The sequence below is a fragment of the Accipiter gentilis genome, chromosome Z, assembly GCF_929443795.1.
Source record: "Accipiter gentilis chromosome Z, bAccGen1.1, whole genome shotgun sequence".
NCBI lineage: Eukaryota > Metazoa > Chordata > Aves > Accipitriformes > Accipitridae > Astur > Astur gentilis.
In genome coordinates this window covers 18,620,230-18,636,466 of record NC_064919.1, presented here as the reverse complement: position 1 = coordinate 18,636,466, position 16,237 = coordinate 18,620,230, and the positions used below count along the sequence as shown (strand labels likewise).

General features: G+C 38.8%; 1 protein-coding gene across 14 annotated transcripts in view; it reads left to right on the top strand.

The window, feature by feature from the left end:
- BDP1 (B double prime 1, subunit of RNA polymerase III transcription initiation factor IIIB) overlaps positions 1-16,237 on the top strand; it is a 58,778-nt gene that overhangs the window by 21,375 nt on the left and 21,166 nt on the right. For 11 of the 14 annotated variants that reach the window (XM_049795019.1, XM_049795018.1, XM_049795016.1 and 8 more), the window contains 14 exons: positions 260-419; positions 833-915; positions 2,695-2,926; positions 3,388-3,575; positions 4,286-4,502; positions 4,997-5,184; positions 5,739-5,940; positions 7,461-7,576; positions 8,270-8,489; positions 9,609-9,793; positions 10,231-10,293; positions 12,413-12,623; positions 13,653-13,867; positions 14,830-15,220. In XM_049795019.1, coding sequence (XP_049650976.1) covers positions 260-419; positions 833-915; positions 2,695-2,926; positions 3,388-3,575; positions 4,286-4,502; positions 4,997-5,184; positions 5,739-5,940; positions 7,461-7,576; positions 8,270-8,489; positions 9,609-9,793; positions 10,231-10,293; positions 12,413-12,623; positions 13,653-13,867; positions 14,830-15,220 — 2,671 coding nt within the window. The remainder of the gene's footprint in view (positions 1-259; positions 420-832; positions 916-2,694; positions 2,927-3,387; positions 3,576-4,285; positions 4,503-4,996; positions 5,185-5,738; positions 5,941-7,460; positions 7,577-8,269; positions 8,490-9,608; positions 9,794-10,230; positions 10,294-12,412; positions 12,624-13,652; positions 13,868-14,829; positions 15,221-16,237) is intronic. The other 3 variants (XM_049795021.1, XM_049795020.1, XM_049795017.1) reach the window with 2 other exon arrangements.

Here is a 16,237-nt window from a genome sequence, read left to right as displayed (position 1 = left end):
AGCTGCTATGATATGCAGTCTAGTTAGGTTCTTTCCCTGTGTGATAACTTTGTATCTTTCTAGTAGGTAGATAAATTGAGTTTTCACACTCTGTAAGACTAAACAAAGTTTGGTTCTCATGTGAAGAAACTTGCATGAGTTTGTGCAAATCCTTCTGAAGACAACCCAATTCCAGTAGAGAAACCTGTGCAAGTCATTGAATATTACATGGGCTTGAATATTATAGAGTAAATGTCACTGTTGTGGATCCTTTGTGCAGAGTACCTGAAAAAACTGTAATTGCAAAGGCAAGAGTTAGAGGATGTCGACAAAGATTTAAACCTAATGTTACAAGAGCATCTGGAAAGAAAGAAGAACCTGAAAAAGATGCAGGAAATGATAAAATGTCCCATCCACCACCTAAGGGGGAAATTGAAAAGGTATCTAATAGAGTAAGGTAACTGGAGATAATGTGTTAGCTAAAAAGCTGCTGGGTGCAACAGCAATGTTATCTTTTTCTTTTTTTCTTTTCTTCCCCTGAGTATGACCAGGAATCAGCCACTTACTTAACCTGCAGTGACAGTGTGATACTGCTTAGAGGCCTCAGCTAAGCTGGGAGCTTTTCACACAAACATTATATGCAAGTAATCTTTCATGTCCTGCAGCAAATATAGCTTTAGTTGTTTGATCTAGATTTTACTGCACCTTTCTGACTATGTGAAATGTAATTGTCTGTGTCTGTCATAAGCAATCTGTTTTGTATCCAGTTGTGGACAGTTACCTGGTCTGTTAGGTAATGCTGTACATAATAAACGTAAGAGAGTTAATGTCTTAATGTTCTATTTCTATTCAGAATACTGACCAAAGTAGTAAGTCTGATGCTACCAGTGAAGAAGCTGCAGAAAAAGATGATAAAGTTGTGGACACAGTGTCTCAGTAAGTATGTGAAAAATGAGAGGACATGTGCTGCTCTCCAGCAGCTTGCCATCTCTCTCACTCTGGTAGTATTACATAGTGTGGTAATTGTAGACGTTTCTGAAGAAACTTCCACTGTGAAACAGAAATTGAGAAAAGAATAGGAATCTTTTTTAATGCATGAAACAAATAGATTAAGCGCTTTTGTTTTTAAAGCAGTGCTTTTAAATGAGATGTCAGTCGTGATAAATGCAAAAAAACCTGAAAAGCTAGTTCCTTGAAAACTAAAACAAGCCTTTTTTGCTAGCTCTAATACTGAAATGCATCAGTTTCAGGGATTAAGTATTTAAACAATAGGAATAAGTGTTTGTTCTTAAAGCGTAGTTAAATGTTAGGTATCTGGTATTAGGAGAAAAAATTCCAACAGGTGGGCTAGTTAATGCACATGTTAATTAAGAAGTGTTTCTTGTATTTCTCTTCAGTGGAGAAATGGCAGCTGTAGTGTAAAAGGCGGGATACATTTTACAGGAGAAACTGAAAAAAAACCAAAACAAAAAAAAACCCATCAACCAACCGAAAAAGCACACACACACACCCCCCCGCGCAAAAAAAACCACAAAGCAACAAGAGCAACAAAAAAAATCCCCCAAACTTTTGTTTTTAAAGGGGGATAGTTGAAGAGTGTGGAGGGAAGTAAACTGGGTTTGATAATCTGCCAGAAAAATAATTCAGCAGATAGTTCTTTCATTAACATGCCATGTAACTTGGTGCTCAGGGTAAAAAGGCATAGAAGCATTTGACAGTTGTAATAATGTACATCTGATATTTTTACATTAGTAAGATTATGAAGTTATTTATTTTCTGAATGTTTGTGATTTTTAACCCTTCATTAAATTAGGTCCATCTGCCTCTAGACCAGATAGAAATACAAGAAGAGCCCTTATGAGTCAGAAAAGGTCTGTCTAATGTGGTATCCTGTGTCCAGTGGGAAAAGAAAAAGAACAGGGCAAACATAAGTTTAAACTTGTCAGGTACTTTTTCAGTCCCTAGCAGATACACTTCTAACTTCATTGTTTCATGAAGTTATGTCCTGGTTTCAGCTGGGGTAGAGTTAACTGCCTTCCTAGTAGCTGGTATGGTGCTATGTTTTGAGTTCAGTATGAGAAGAATGTTGATAACACTGATGTTTTCAGTTGTTGCTCAGTAGTGTTTAGACTAAAGTCAAGGATTTTTCAGCTTCTCATGCCCAGCCAGCGAGAAAGCTGGAAGGGCACAAGAAGGTGGCACAGGACACAGCCAGGGGCCGCTGACCCAAACTGGCCAACGGTGTATTCCATACCGTGGGATGTCCCATCTAGTGTAGGAACTGGGGAGTGGGGGCAGGGAATCGCCGCTCGCGGACTAGCTGGGCGTCTGTCGGCAGGTGGTGAGCAATTGCACTGTGCATCATTTGTACATTCCAATCCTTTTATTACTACTGTTGTCATTTTATTAGTGTTACCATTACCATTATTAGCTTCTTCTTTTCTGTTCTGTTAAATCATTCGTATCTCAACCCATGAGTTTTAATTCTTTTCCTGATTCTCTCCCCCATCCCTCTGGGGGAGGGGGAGGGGAGTTAGTGAGCAGCTGCGTGGTGCTTAGTTGCTGGCTGGGGTTAAACCACGACAAGTTAGTAATGCATGGCTCCATTTTTAGATAAGTGTATGTTAATAACTGTTTAAAAAAAAAAAAAATCACTTCTCCAAGACTCCTCTCGCTTTCAGATGTGGTGCTTAAGGATCTTATGTATTTTTCTAGGTTTAATGAAAGAGCTGGTTTACAAGAAGACAGCAAACAGAGTGTGCTGAAACCAACACCTCTAAAGAGAAGCAGAGTGCAGAGACCAAAACCAAATCTAAGAAGAACTGTTGCAAGGCAAAAAGACCTGACAGATGAAAAAGATACTGAAGAGGAGAAGACTGAATGTGGAGAAGTAGAAAAAGATGTGATACACCATAGGGATGAAAACAATGATCCGTGCCTCAAAAATGTAAGTTTCTCGAGCAGTTGCTTAGGCACACTCTTTTTCTGGGTCCCAAGTAGAAGCCTTTAGGTACATACCACATAATTTGTAAGCATAGCCTTTGCATGCTTTGTTTATTCTTTCAGAATAAACTCAATCGTCATAGAAATTCTTCATGCTTGCGTTGTTTTCCATGGATAAATGGATTGCATGTCACTTTGTTGTGTTATTTGTAATACCAGATCTAAAAAGCGAAGTGCAGAGAAAAAAGGTCTCTTGGAAAAGAGATCACTTCAGATAAAAAATATATAGAAAAATAACAAATTTTTACTTTCAAATATCTACTAATATTAGTTGGATGCACAGGAAGCAAGAGAGATCTTTTTGAGTGTTTTTGTAGAGATACTAAAATAGACTTTTTCCCTTGCTCTTCTAAAAGGGATCTTGAACACATCTTTCATCTTAATAGAAAATTTTATTCCTTTTAGGATGTGACGGCTCATGGAGACACTCAGCCGTGCCATGTGATGTTAGAAGGGGATGTCTCTACAGATTCTGAGATGATCTCAATACGTACAAGGCAGTGTTCCCAAGAAAAGTCCTCAGAAGCAGAAAGCTGTGAAAGTGGAAAGGGATTGTCAGATGTCTTGAAACAGGTTTCAGATTTCAATATAGGGTAAGGTTATTTTTTAGATGGAGAGAAGGCATTGTTTTGAACCATCAATATCTCTACGTATTCTTCACTTCTACATTCAATTCCAGCACTAAAAACAAGTTTAATATCTATAGTGAGATGTTTAATCAAGACAATACTGGACTTAAACAAAAACCCAAGAGCTCAAAAGCACTGAATTTATATGCTCTTTGACATTAATTTGATCTTTAGACTGTGAGCCCTGTTTTCAAATAAATACATTTTTCTGATGCTCAGTTCTGCGGTTATCTTCTCCATACTAGTCCTAACAGTGCATCCCTATGGGCTTATGTAAGTCCTTGAGTATAGGGTTTGGTTTCCTATTAAAGTGTCCTTTAAAAAAAACCAAAACAACTGTGCTGTAAGATTTACTGGGTAGTTTTAAACCTGATGACACAAAGGCATTTGTAAAATGTGCCTATTCCTCTCAAAGTGTGACTGGAAGTTGCAGTTGTTCTGAAATGGCATCTTTTTTTAACTTACCTTTGCTCACCTATTTATAAGATACACAGGTTTTTGGTGGTGTTTGATGTGCTTTTATTGAATCTTTCACAATGTCAGTAATTTTGTTATTGCTCTAAGACAGCTAAGAATTTATATATTGGAGAGAGCTACATACAAGTATGTCATGCATGACTTGGACAGTCACTGTTGTCCCATGCCTTTGATTGTTCTTTTGTTTGTGTTTGTAGGGAGTCTGGTCCTCGGAAGGAAGAGGAGAAAACTGTTGTATCATCAGCTCTGCTACTGAGGAGTCGATTCCAGAGACCAAAGCCAAATTTAAGAATGACAACTAGTAGGAAGGAAGTGCTGAATGTAAAGAATAAAGGTGTATCACAGAAAGATACCAACAAAGAAGAAAGTTTGACACAGTGTGACAGTGAATGTAACATCCTTCCTGATACAGATGTAAGGCTTTTGTTTTTTTCTTTAGTTACATTTGAGCTTTTGGGTTTGTGAAATGAAATACTGATGATTTAAAAAATATGAAGTTAATCTTTTTTGAAACTATTTTTTCAAAAGCTGAAATTTTCTACATGAAAACTCCTGTACTTTCCACTTGTTTGTGTGCAAGGAGAAAAAACTACATCCACTCTGTATCTCTTGTTATGTGTCCAGATGTCTGTCTGACCTGAGGTGGCCTTGGAAGGTTGATAGTGAAGACAGAAAAGTATTAATAGAAGATGGCAGAGAAGAAATGTAGATTTCAAGCTATTTTGTTTAAAAGAAACAAATGTGTGTTTGTCCTGGAAACACTAGGAAATTATTAGTTAGCAGTTACAGAGGGATTTTTGTGGGAAATACTTCAGAGAGTGATTAGTACTGAACTTCATGGACATCGCAATGTTTCCTTTTGGTTTAGTATCATGACTTTTTCTGGTTCTTGTGTTTACATTTTTCAGAAAGCAGGAAAATATGATGTCCTGCAACCATTGAAATCCTTAGAAAAGGAGAAGTCTCTTGGCTCTCAGGAGGTTTCTGAAAGGCCAGGTTGTAAGTCCCCAAAGACATTTTCAAGATCAGAGGATGGTGAACTCAAGTTTTGTTTACCTGAAATTAACCAAGATGACACCTCAACTACTAATGCAGGGTAATTGCTTAGCTACTTTTCTTTTGAGTGTAACAATGAAATTATTTTAGAAGGAAATCACTGTGCCAACTGGCAAAGAAAAATCTAATAAAAATACTGAACAAAATCTCAGTTCTCGTACTTTTGACACTAGTGATACTAAAATTCCAGGTACTTCTGTGCTAAGCATTAAATTAATGAGCATTCATTTTACAACTGTTTCATCATCTGAAACACTAGTTTCATTGTCATGTAAGGAGAGGAATATGAACTTGCTTATCAGAGAAACCATGTGAAAATGGCTTTATAGTAATAAGCAGACAGTAAGTTAATGTTTCCAAATGAGTTAGTTAATTCTGTTGTAGAAGTAGTTAGGAGACAAATGCTTTAAAATTTTTGCTGAAATGGACTTTTATGGTTGTAATTTAAACTCAGCAGAATTTTACTTTTACATGGTTTCTTTTAAAAACTCAGTTGTTTTTAATATGTAAATATAATGAACTTGTGTTTGTTAATGACATACTTCTGTATTAAGTTTCAGATTTATTTTTTTCTGTCTGACTTTGCACTGATAGCAAAAATATCACTGAAGAAGAAAGTAAACAAACACCTCTTCAACCTGTCCAGTTAGTACGGAGCAGATTCCAGAGGTACAAGCCAAACTTGGTAAGAGCTGTTGGAAAGAAGGAATTACAAATATCAGAAAATGAGAAGGAGGAAAAGCCTGGAGCAGAGCAGCTGGTACTGCAAAAAGATGAGTCTGCCAATAACATCATTGTAAGTCTTAAGTGCTTTGCCTTCAAAAGTATGTTTCCAAGTTGCATGTTCTATTTTATGAAGTTAAATTTGAACATTTAAGTTGCATTCCCTGAAACTGAAACACCATACTACATGAAAAATATCCCCAAACCCTGGTATGTTGAGGTATTGCAGGTATGAAATCAGTGAAGTCTACAACTTGTACTATTAATGTCTTCTAGAAAATAAGGATCTGATTTTTATTGGATTGCATGATAGGAAAAAGGATTATGCACATTTAAGATAAACTCTAGAATAAAAATGTGGTTTATATTGCAATACATAAAAATTGGCTTTATATTGCAATACATAAAAATTAGCTTTTTTGCTCTTTTTATCTTTCATTCGGATGAATCTGTGTTGAGTAATCTAGTATAGAGTATCAAGAGAAGGCAGAGGATAGCTATTTTTCTGTTTAAAAAAAATTTTTTAAAAAAAGCCTTACTAATTTGGTAAGCTTTGACTGGCTTCACCACTACAGTGCCTGATGCTCCTCTACTTTACACGGGTAAATTGAGTCATTCACCTACACTTTTTATGCCCACCGACACTTTGCTAGGCACTGCAAAAGGAATTGAAATCCTCAAAAGCCATTATAGTATGATGAACTCTGACTGTTTTGCAGCTTGCTCATGAGTCACATCATGCATATAGGCATCTCCACGTAGACTTGCCTTAGATCTCAAGCACAGCTCAGCATTGTAAGAGTGACTTGTTTTTTTGGAGTGGTTATAGCTGGTTTTGTTCTTGAATCTGTGTAGAACTGGCTTGAAGTACTTGTGTGCTGCTTTCCCAGAGAGGACCATGAGTGCACTGGATCTATAGTCTCCCTCTCAGTCAGATCACCCCTAGCCAACAATTCAGCTTTGTCTGTTCTAGACAGTGGCCTGTGGACCATACACGTACATCTACTCTGTGCTGTGCAAATCTACAGCACCACAGCAGGTCTGATGCTCCTTTGTACTAATAAAGCTGTCACAGTCCTGAAGTGCTGAGGGGTATGTTGGAGTGGCTTCTTTGTGGAAACAGTGTAGCAAATACAGAAGTAAAACTAATAAGCCCCTCTGAATCTGAGGCTATGTTATAGTGGCTTGGGTGTGTCTGTGCTGTGCTCTGTCTGCAGTGTCCAATTTTTGAAGGCTTTTGCATTTACCAAAGTATTTTGTTTCCATAGTGCTCCGTGTAATAGAGAGTTGATTGAATGCTAAATAGAAAGGTGTTACCCATAATGCCTGGGTGCATGTAGTATTTAAAAGCCTAACCCTAGCTAGGCCAGGACTAAGAAGACTTCTGTTCCTGCTTGCCTGTAAATTGACTTATGTGCTCAGGTAGGTTACCCTCAATAAATATAATGTGATTCTTTTCTTGATTCAGATCCGGAAGATAGCACAGAGATCTGTAGGGGATTTTGTGGTGTTTTTTTTCTTTATAAAATACATGTCTGTTTTAAAAACTTCTGATTCTCTTTTTCTTCATGCTTTTTTAATTGCAAATTAAAGGGTGAAAATGAAGCTGTATTGTGTCAAGCAGATGTATTGAGCAAAGAAGAACAGGAACAGCAAGAGGCGCCTCAGATGCCCTTTATTTCTGAAAATGTATTGTGTGAACAAAGCAGGTGAGGTTAGAGTTTAGCAAAATTGCATTTGAAAAGCTTCCATCTGGTGCATAATGAGACACCTTTCCAAGTGTCAATTCTTTTGTTCCTTGTTACCTGTCTTTCCCCAATGTTTAATTTTCAGTGCCTACAGGCAGCTTCTTCCCAGGTTTTCAGAGCCCATTTTTAATTGAGCTGAAACTCAAACTTGTCATTGTTTATCTGGTACATACTTGATCTATATGAGCTTATAGCTCTTTTTGACCAAGATTTTCTTTTATTGGGTTTGTACAGCTACCATACACAGCTACAAATTTTGCAAAGTGTCAGAGATCCCAGTGTGCTCTTCTATTTTACTGCTCCTCTTGTTAAAATAAGACCTTAAGCGTATATGAGACTGCAGATACTTTGATGTTGGTATAGTTAGCAGTACAACTTTTTTCTTGATGTTAAAAATGCGTTGAGAAAGAAATCCTTTTATTCCTTCTCAAAGTAAACCATAAATGCCCCTAGTGAGAAATATATATCTGAAAACATAAGTTTCTCGAATTTAAACAAAACAGTATATCAGTCTCTAACTCTCCTGTATTAAGGTTGATTCAAAACTTAATGAGTGCAGAATTGTTCCCCCCCACCCCAAAGTCAAATGACATCATTTTTAGGTGTTTTTTGTTGGTGGTGTTCTGTTTTATTTGTTTGCTTTAAATTCACTAGTGCTGAAAAATCCATTTCCCAAGAAGGCAAGCTGGGTGCTCTGAAACCAGGACAATTCATAAGGAATGGATCTCCGAGAACTAGACCAGACCTAGCAAGAGTATGTAGTCAAAAAGAATCTCCAGTGGCACAAAAACTTGTTGCTGCAGTTGAGGAAGAAGCAAATAAAGGAGAGAATCTGCCTGTGGTAGAAGAATCTGAGGAACCTCTTTCCTCAAAAGTAAGAATTCTCTTCAGATATTTCTGACTATACTTTCTGATGCTTGGTTCCGCACCAGCTGTTTTAAGACCTCAGAATAAGCTGTTTTAATTAATTTAATAAATTAATTTTGGACTCGTAAGAATTACATTCTTTAGTATTTGCACCCTACTATGAGGTCTTCTAAAATTCTGTTAATGACACATTGATAATATATAGTCTTCTTTTAACAAATCTAAAGACTTCACTTAAACATGACTGAAATACAAAATATGTGATACATGAATAGTTACCTGCATGCCTGTCCTGATTTTGGCTTGGATAGAGTTGATTTTTAGTAGCTGGTGCAGTACTATGTGTTGAGTTCAGTATGAGAAGTATGTTGATAACACTGATGTTTTCAGTTGTTGCTAAGTAGTGTTTAGTCTAAGGTCAAGGATTTTTCAGCTTCTCATGCCCAGCCAGCGAGAAAGATGGAGGGGCACAAGAAGTTGGGATGAGACACAGCCAGGGCACCTGACCCAAACTGGCCAAAGGGGTATTCCATACCACGTGACATCACATCTAATATATAAAGGGGGTGGGGGGGGGAGGGGGGATCACCGCTTGGGGATTAGCTGGGTGTCGATCGGCGGGTGGTGAACAATTGCACTGTGCATCATTTGTATATTGCACTCCTTTTATTATTATTGCTGTGATTTTATTAGTGTTATCGTTATCATTATTAGTTTCTTCTTTTCTGTTCTGTTAAACCATTCTTATCTCAACCCGCAAGTTTTACTTCTTTTCCCGATTTTTCTCCCCCATCCCACTGGGGGGGCGGGGGGGGAGTGAGCAGCTGCACGGTGCTTAGTTGCTGGCTGGGGTTAAACCACGACAATGCCATATTTCTGTTGCTGGGTTTCTCCTGAACTCCTTGGTGGTTGCTCATGAAAGACTGTATTGGTTATAGTATCTGTTTTTGTTAGGTAAATACCTCCTCTAAAAGAGTAAGGAACAGTAACAGGTGCCATAAACTACTTGAAAGTTTTTAGGCAAAGTTTTGTCTCAGATTAACATCTGGATCATAACTTGCCATGCTTCGTTTTACAGGTGATGTATTTTGTGCTAATATTGTTGGGTTTTTTTCTCAAATCTAAGGATGATGCAGAAGTATTGTTTTTTGTGGGGAATTTGGCCAAGAACGACAATCGAGACATAAATCCAAAAAGTACGAAGTCGGAAGCACTCTGTTCCTCTGAAAAATCACCTAACTGCCACAGCAAGGGAGAACAAGAACATCTATCTACAGATGCTATAGGAAGCATTCCGGATAGCATAGAAAGGTAAAGTTCCCGGTTGTCAAAGTAAAAAAAAGCTCTTTAAAAACTTTGTGTATTTGTCCAGTTGTTTTCATACAGCACTTGCTTTTTGAGGTGTAGGCTTTGAACTGTAGTAGTTGTTCACAGCATGTAGCATATAACATCACTAGATGGCATCCTTGGGTAATATAAGAGTTTTTAACAGAATTTTTCTCAAGGCCATTTTCCTTTTTAGAAGGTATGTTGCAGGTGAGAGTAGAAGCAAGTAATCAGAGTTCAGACAGCTGAACTTCTCAGTAATACATTCTTAGGGCACAGTGCACTATGAATGTGGACCCTTGAAAGGAATACTGAGCAGTGCCATTTGCACTCACTTATAATTGAGAAATGATAGGCAGAGTAACATAAAATGAGCTTTCTGTCTAAGATGTATTCTGAGTGTCTTCACTTTTTCTTTCCAGCAGGAGAAGTTCATGCAATGATGTGCAGTGTCCTGGTTCCTTGGTGGAAGGGATGCTTTTTATGTATGTGTAATATGAGGCAGATACTGCCATTTACATGTAACAGTTCTGGGTTATGTTATAAGCTACCTTTTGGTCAATCTTAACGGACACAGAGCAGCCTCAAATCAATTTACTTTTGCTGTTTTCTAAAATTAGCTTCAGGTTCCCATCTGTCTCTGAGCCTCTGCTTAAAATCTCTTTCATAACTTAAGTTGAAATCATATCCCGGAGTCTTTAGGCTAACAAGGCAAGGGCCTTACCTTACAGTCTTCTTGTCTTCTGTGATGGTGGAATTTCATAATCATAGAATGGTTGAGATAGGAAAGGACCTCTGCAGGTCCTCTGGTCCAACCTCCCTGCTCAAGCAGGGCCACCAAGAGCTGGTTGCCCAATACCATGTCAGAAGGCTTTTGAATATTGCCAAGGATGGAGACTCCACAGTCTCTGGGTAACCTGTGCCAGTGCTCCATCACCCTCATAGTGGAAAAAGTGTTTCCTGATGTTCAGAGGGAACCTCCTGTGTTTCATTTTGTGCTCATCACCTCTTGTCCTGTCACTGGGCATCACTGGAAAGAGCCTGTCTCCATCTATGTTTACACCTTCCCTTCGGTTATTTATATACATTGATGAGATTTCCTCACCCACTCCCACCAAGCCTTCTCTTTCTGCAGGCTGAACTGTCCTCACTCTTTTTAGCCTTTCACCATTGGAGAGATGCTTCTGTCCCTTCACCTTTGATAACCCTTTGCTGGACTTTATCCAGTAAGTCCATGTCTCTCCAGTGACCAGTTCTGGGTGCTCGAGTACATTACTGCAGGTGTGGCCTCACAGCACTGAGTAGGGGGGAAGGATCACCTCCCTCAACCTGCTGGCAACACTTCTTCTAGTGCAGCCCAGGATACCGTTAGCTTTCTTTGCTACAAGGGCACATTCCTGGCTCGTGTTCATCTTTGTGTCCGCCAGGACACCCACATTCTTTTCTGCAAAGTTGCTTTTAATCTGGGTGCCTCCAGTACATATTGGTGCCGGGGGTTGTTCCTCCCCAGGTGCAGGACTTTGCACTTCTAATTGTTGAACTGCGTGAGGTTCCTGTCAGCCCATTTCTTCAGCCTGTCCAGGTCCCTCTGGTTGGCCGAATGACCGACCCTCTGATGTATCATCCACTCCTCCCAGTTCTGTGTCATCTGTAAACTTGCTGAGGGTATGCCCTGTCCCATTGTCGAGATCATTAATGAAGATGTTGAACAGGACTGGACACAGATTGATCCACCGGGTACACTCTTAGTTACTGGGCCACCAACTAGACTTTGTGCCACTGATCACCACACTCTGAGTCTGGTCATTCAGTCAGTTTTCAGTGCACTTCTTTGTCTGCTGATCCAGCCCATACTTCCATCAGCTCTCCCATGAGGATGTTAGGGGAGATAGTGTTAGAAGCCTTACTGAAGTCAAGGTAGACATGATCTACTGCGCTCCCTTCACCTATCAAGCCAGTCATTTCATCATAAAAGGTTATCAAGTCGGTTAAGTGTGACTTCCCCATTGTGAATCCATGCTCACTACTCCAAGTCACTTTCTTGGTTTTTATGTGTCTGGAAATGGTTTCCAGGATTAGTCGTTCCATCACATTCCCAGGGACTGAGGTGATGCTGACTGTCCTTTAGTTCCCTGGATCCTCCTTTTTGCCCTTTCCCAAGACATGAGGTTAAAAGCCCAAGATTTCTGTCTTACTGATCTGAAAGTGCTTGAACAGATGCTAGAATTTCATCCTATTTAAAAACAGTAGTACCTTGAGCACTGGAATTAATTAACATAGCGTTCCTGTGGTTGCTTGATTTTGGGGACCTATGGTGGTATAACTGAAATTTTCTACTCTACATGACTTCTTAATGTTGTTTTCCTTCCGTAAGATTTTTCCAAAAGTAATCAGAAAGGTTCACTACTGCAGAAGAGCAAATTATCATCTTTTCACATTTTTTCTTCTTTTATGTTTTTTTTAAACTTCTCCAACTAAACACCTAAAAATGCAGAGCACTTAAGTTCATTTCTAGCTGGAAGTAGTAAATATTTGATAATAAGCCAAGCTTGTAGAGTGTATTTTGTAGTTCCTGAAAGTAAAATTTGAAAAATATTTTTGTAGGTCCAATGATATATTAAATTCTGGAGAAGAAAGTAAACAGAATGATACAATGCCTCAAGTGAGTGAACCCCACTGGAACCCTAGGACAAACCTAATGAGAGTTACTAGAAAAAGAGATTATCCCGAAGAAGGTGAAAACAGAGAAGAGGACAATGCTGAGAACAGAAACTCAGAAGAGTGTTTGAAGATAGAAATAACAGGTGTATCAATGGTAAGTGCTGATCATATATTTTGAGCAATTTATACCTGATTTCTTCTGTTTAAGTTCTTAGAACCATAGATGGCACAGAAATCCAGTATATGGCTGGAAAAGGTTAATGTGATTCTTTCTTTTTTTTAATTCACTATCAGAAATTATGCTGAGTAGATGGACTTACAATCTAAAAAAAGTGGGAATATTTAATGTACAATGTTGTCTTAAGTTTTACAGTTTATACTGTCAGAAGTCTGCATTATAAATACACGCTAACACTGTTACCGATTAATTTTATGTCTTTTATTCATTGAACAATGGAAACTAAGACAGCTGTCTAACACTAGATACTACCTAAAATCCATATAAATACGCTTACAATTTGAAATGTATGTGAACAAAGTTCAGACCTTCAGCTTAAATTTGCTCAACAGGGCTAACCTAGCCCAGACTAGTTCCTTCTCTGTCTAAAGTTGCGATACCTGAATCAAGTTTATCTGGTGTTCCCTCATTTTCTGGGTGGATTACTAAAATCTTTCAGTTAACGTATTATTTAGTATCCATAGTTGACAGAACTGTGCTTGCTGATGCTTTTTTATGTTCTGGGATATGTTTCTGTATGTGTTTTGTATATTTAAATACTGTTCTGTAAACTAGGGTAGTTTTTTCTTCCTAGTTTATTCACAGGGTGGAAAAAATAACTTTTCCTTCCCTCAAATTGTTCTTTAAATTAATAGGTAGTTTTAGAAAATGACTCATCTTTCCAGCTTCTGAAAAGTCACTGCTCTTGATAAGTTGGGCAAGGTCTCGGTCAATTAACTAGTAGCAGCGCTGGGAACTCAGGCATCATAGATAATACCATCTAATGACACTTCTGCTATGGAGCCCAGAATTAAAGAAGATGGGGAAAAATATCCTAAGCTGTCAGAGGTGACAGCTGGGCATGTTTTCAATAACCTCAAACTTAGTTCTTTAAATCTTCTTGTCACCAAAACCAGTTACAAATGTTTGGCTCTTAATACAGTGGTAATTGTCTCCTCTGTTCAGCAAAACTCCAGTAACATAGTGGAAGCTGCATGTTTCTCAGAGGCTACAAGAAAACACAATTTTACAGACTCTGTTGAAGAAACACCTTGTAAAAGAATCAGGCAGGATAGTAGACTCCAGTCTCCAGAGATTTCATCAGAGAGCGAGAGTCAAGTAGGACAAGAAGATGATTCTCAGCTTTCTACTTCTCAGGAAAATTTAGACAATCTCACAAGGTAAAACAACTAATTTTGGCTTGTAAGTTCAACTGATTGGTTTGGGCTTTTGTTTTAAAAACATAATTAGCCATAGTTCTACAGTGTGTTATGTGAATGCATGCAGGATGTCAATCCTTGTGTCTTCCATCTGAACTCTACTAGATGCATACAGATAGCCGTATGTCTCTTACCCTGCCTGCACTCTCATAAAATGAACACAGCCAGCGCTCCCACCACTCCATACCAGGGTCCACCTTTGGTTTCAACAGGAATTCCTGATTTTAAAGGGAAGGACTGTGAAGTACCCATATTGGGGCCACAGGGATTGTGGGATTAACCTAAACAAACTGTGCTGGAAGTGTTCTCTGCTGCTATTTTTTTCCCTCCCCACCAGTTTACCAAGGAGGATGTTTTTAGGGGGAAGTTTGGAATTACTTTTGGTACCCAAAGTAGTCATGCCCATCATTTTGAGGAGGGGAAACAGTAAGCAGCTGATTATTGAAGAGATTGCTGTCTGAGAAACCAGACCAGATAACTAATTATCATCTAACAGTTCTAGTTTCTAGACATCAGTCTGATCAACTTAAGTATCCTAGTTTGGGCTTCTAGTATAGCTTTAGCAAAAGAGAACTGGAAATGTTCTCATGGCGTAAAATCATGTGACTTCTACATCCCTCAAAATGAAAATGAATGCATCCTTTTCTAATCAAAGAATTCTGTATCTTGTAAATTTAATTGCGCAGCTTTCCAACACTCTGAAACTGCTTAATACACATCAGTACTTTGTGCATACATGTTATTTCTGATTAAATTGTATGTGAATGCATTTTTGTCACTGTATGTTAGAAAGTAAATAGATTCTATTGTTGGTCACGATCCATTTTTATTCATTGACTTTTATTTTGATTTGTGGTACCCCTTTTTTTGGAATGTCTTGGACTTCATTGTTTTTTTAAACATGCTTTTGCTCTGTACTTTAGAAGGTTGTCCAGAAGGTCATCAAAATGGATAGCACTGCCAAAACATGTCTTGGAGCTAAGAACTGCTGCTTCTTCTGCCTCTGAATGTGAGGCTGATTGCAGTGAGAAGTGGAATCAAAGGCAAGAAGTTAAACTAAGTGCTACTAGAGGTAAAAGTTTGAAAACTACACATAGAAGGAAATCTGGGAAGAAGCACAGAAGTTCAAAGATAACCTTGGTGACCCTCCGGGCTTCTCAAGAGGAGGAGGAGGAGGAGCCAGATGACTTCGAGCCTGATGATGAAGATGAAAGCTTTGCACCGGAGGAAGTAAACAAAGCTCCAGTGTTTGTTCCTATAGGTCTTCGATCTCCAAAACCTGTTCCTGTTCAGATAGAGGAAACCATGGAGGAGGTATCATGTAGCTGGGTTCTGCTTACGTAGTTTTGTTTTGATCGTTTAAACAGCTTTTATTCTAATTGCATCTCCGAATACTTGGGGTTTATCCCAATTTAGTTTAATTCATAATGAATGGCCTTCAGAGTAGCAGGGATGTTACTTGGTACATGCACTTGGTTTTGAACAGAATAAGACATCAGTCTAAGTTCCAGTTATGTTTACAAACTGTATATAGGTCTGCAGGGTGCTCACCAGTTTGTTTATTGGGATTGAATGTAGGCACAGACTACCATGCTTACTATGTGCTTTGAGGCCCAAGGTGGAACACGTGGAGCATTTCAATTTTACATTTGAATGTTAGGAAATGAGGGAATGAGGGAGATGTTTCTGTATCTGGTCTCCCCCTCACCAAGAAACTTTTAACTGTGTTGTTGGGCTGACCCTGACCCACAGCCAGGCACACAGACAGCTGCGTGCTCACTCCCCTCTCCTGTGGGACTAGGAGAAAAGAGAAGGAAGGTTTCATATAAAGACAGTTCAATAGGTGAAGCAAAAGCTGCATATGAAAGCAAAGCAAAATAAGGAATTTATTCACTACTTTGCATTGGCAGGCCAATTCCTGGAAAACAAGGCCTCAGCCAATGTAAGAATTACTCTGGAAGACCACAAATGCCCTCCTCTTCCTCCTCCTTTCCCTGAGCTTTTATTGCTAAGCATGGCATTATATGATATGGAATATCCCTTCGTTCATTATGGGTCAGCTGTCCCAGCTGTGTGCTCTCTTGACCTCTTGCCCAGCCCCAGCCTACTTGCTGGAGCAAAGAGTAGGAAAACAAAAGCTTTGACGTTGTGCAAGCGCTGTTCAGCAATAGCAAAAACACTGGTGTGTTTTCAACACTGTTGTAGTTATAAATCCAAAACACAGCATCATGTGGGCCACTCTGAAGAAAATTAACTTCATCCCAGCCATGCCCAGTACAGCCTTCACTCTTTATTTCATACCATTTGTGTCATGCTCAGGTCCTACACTAT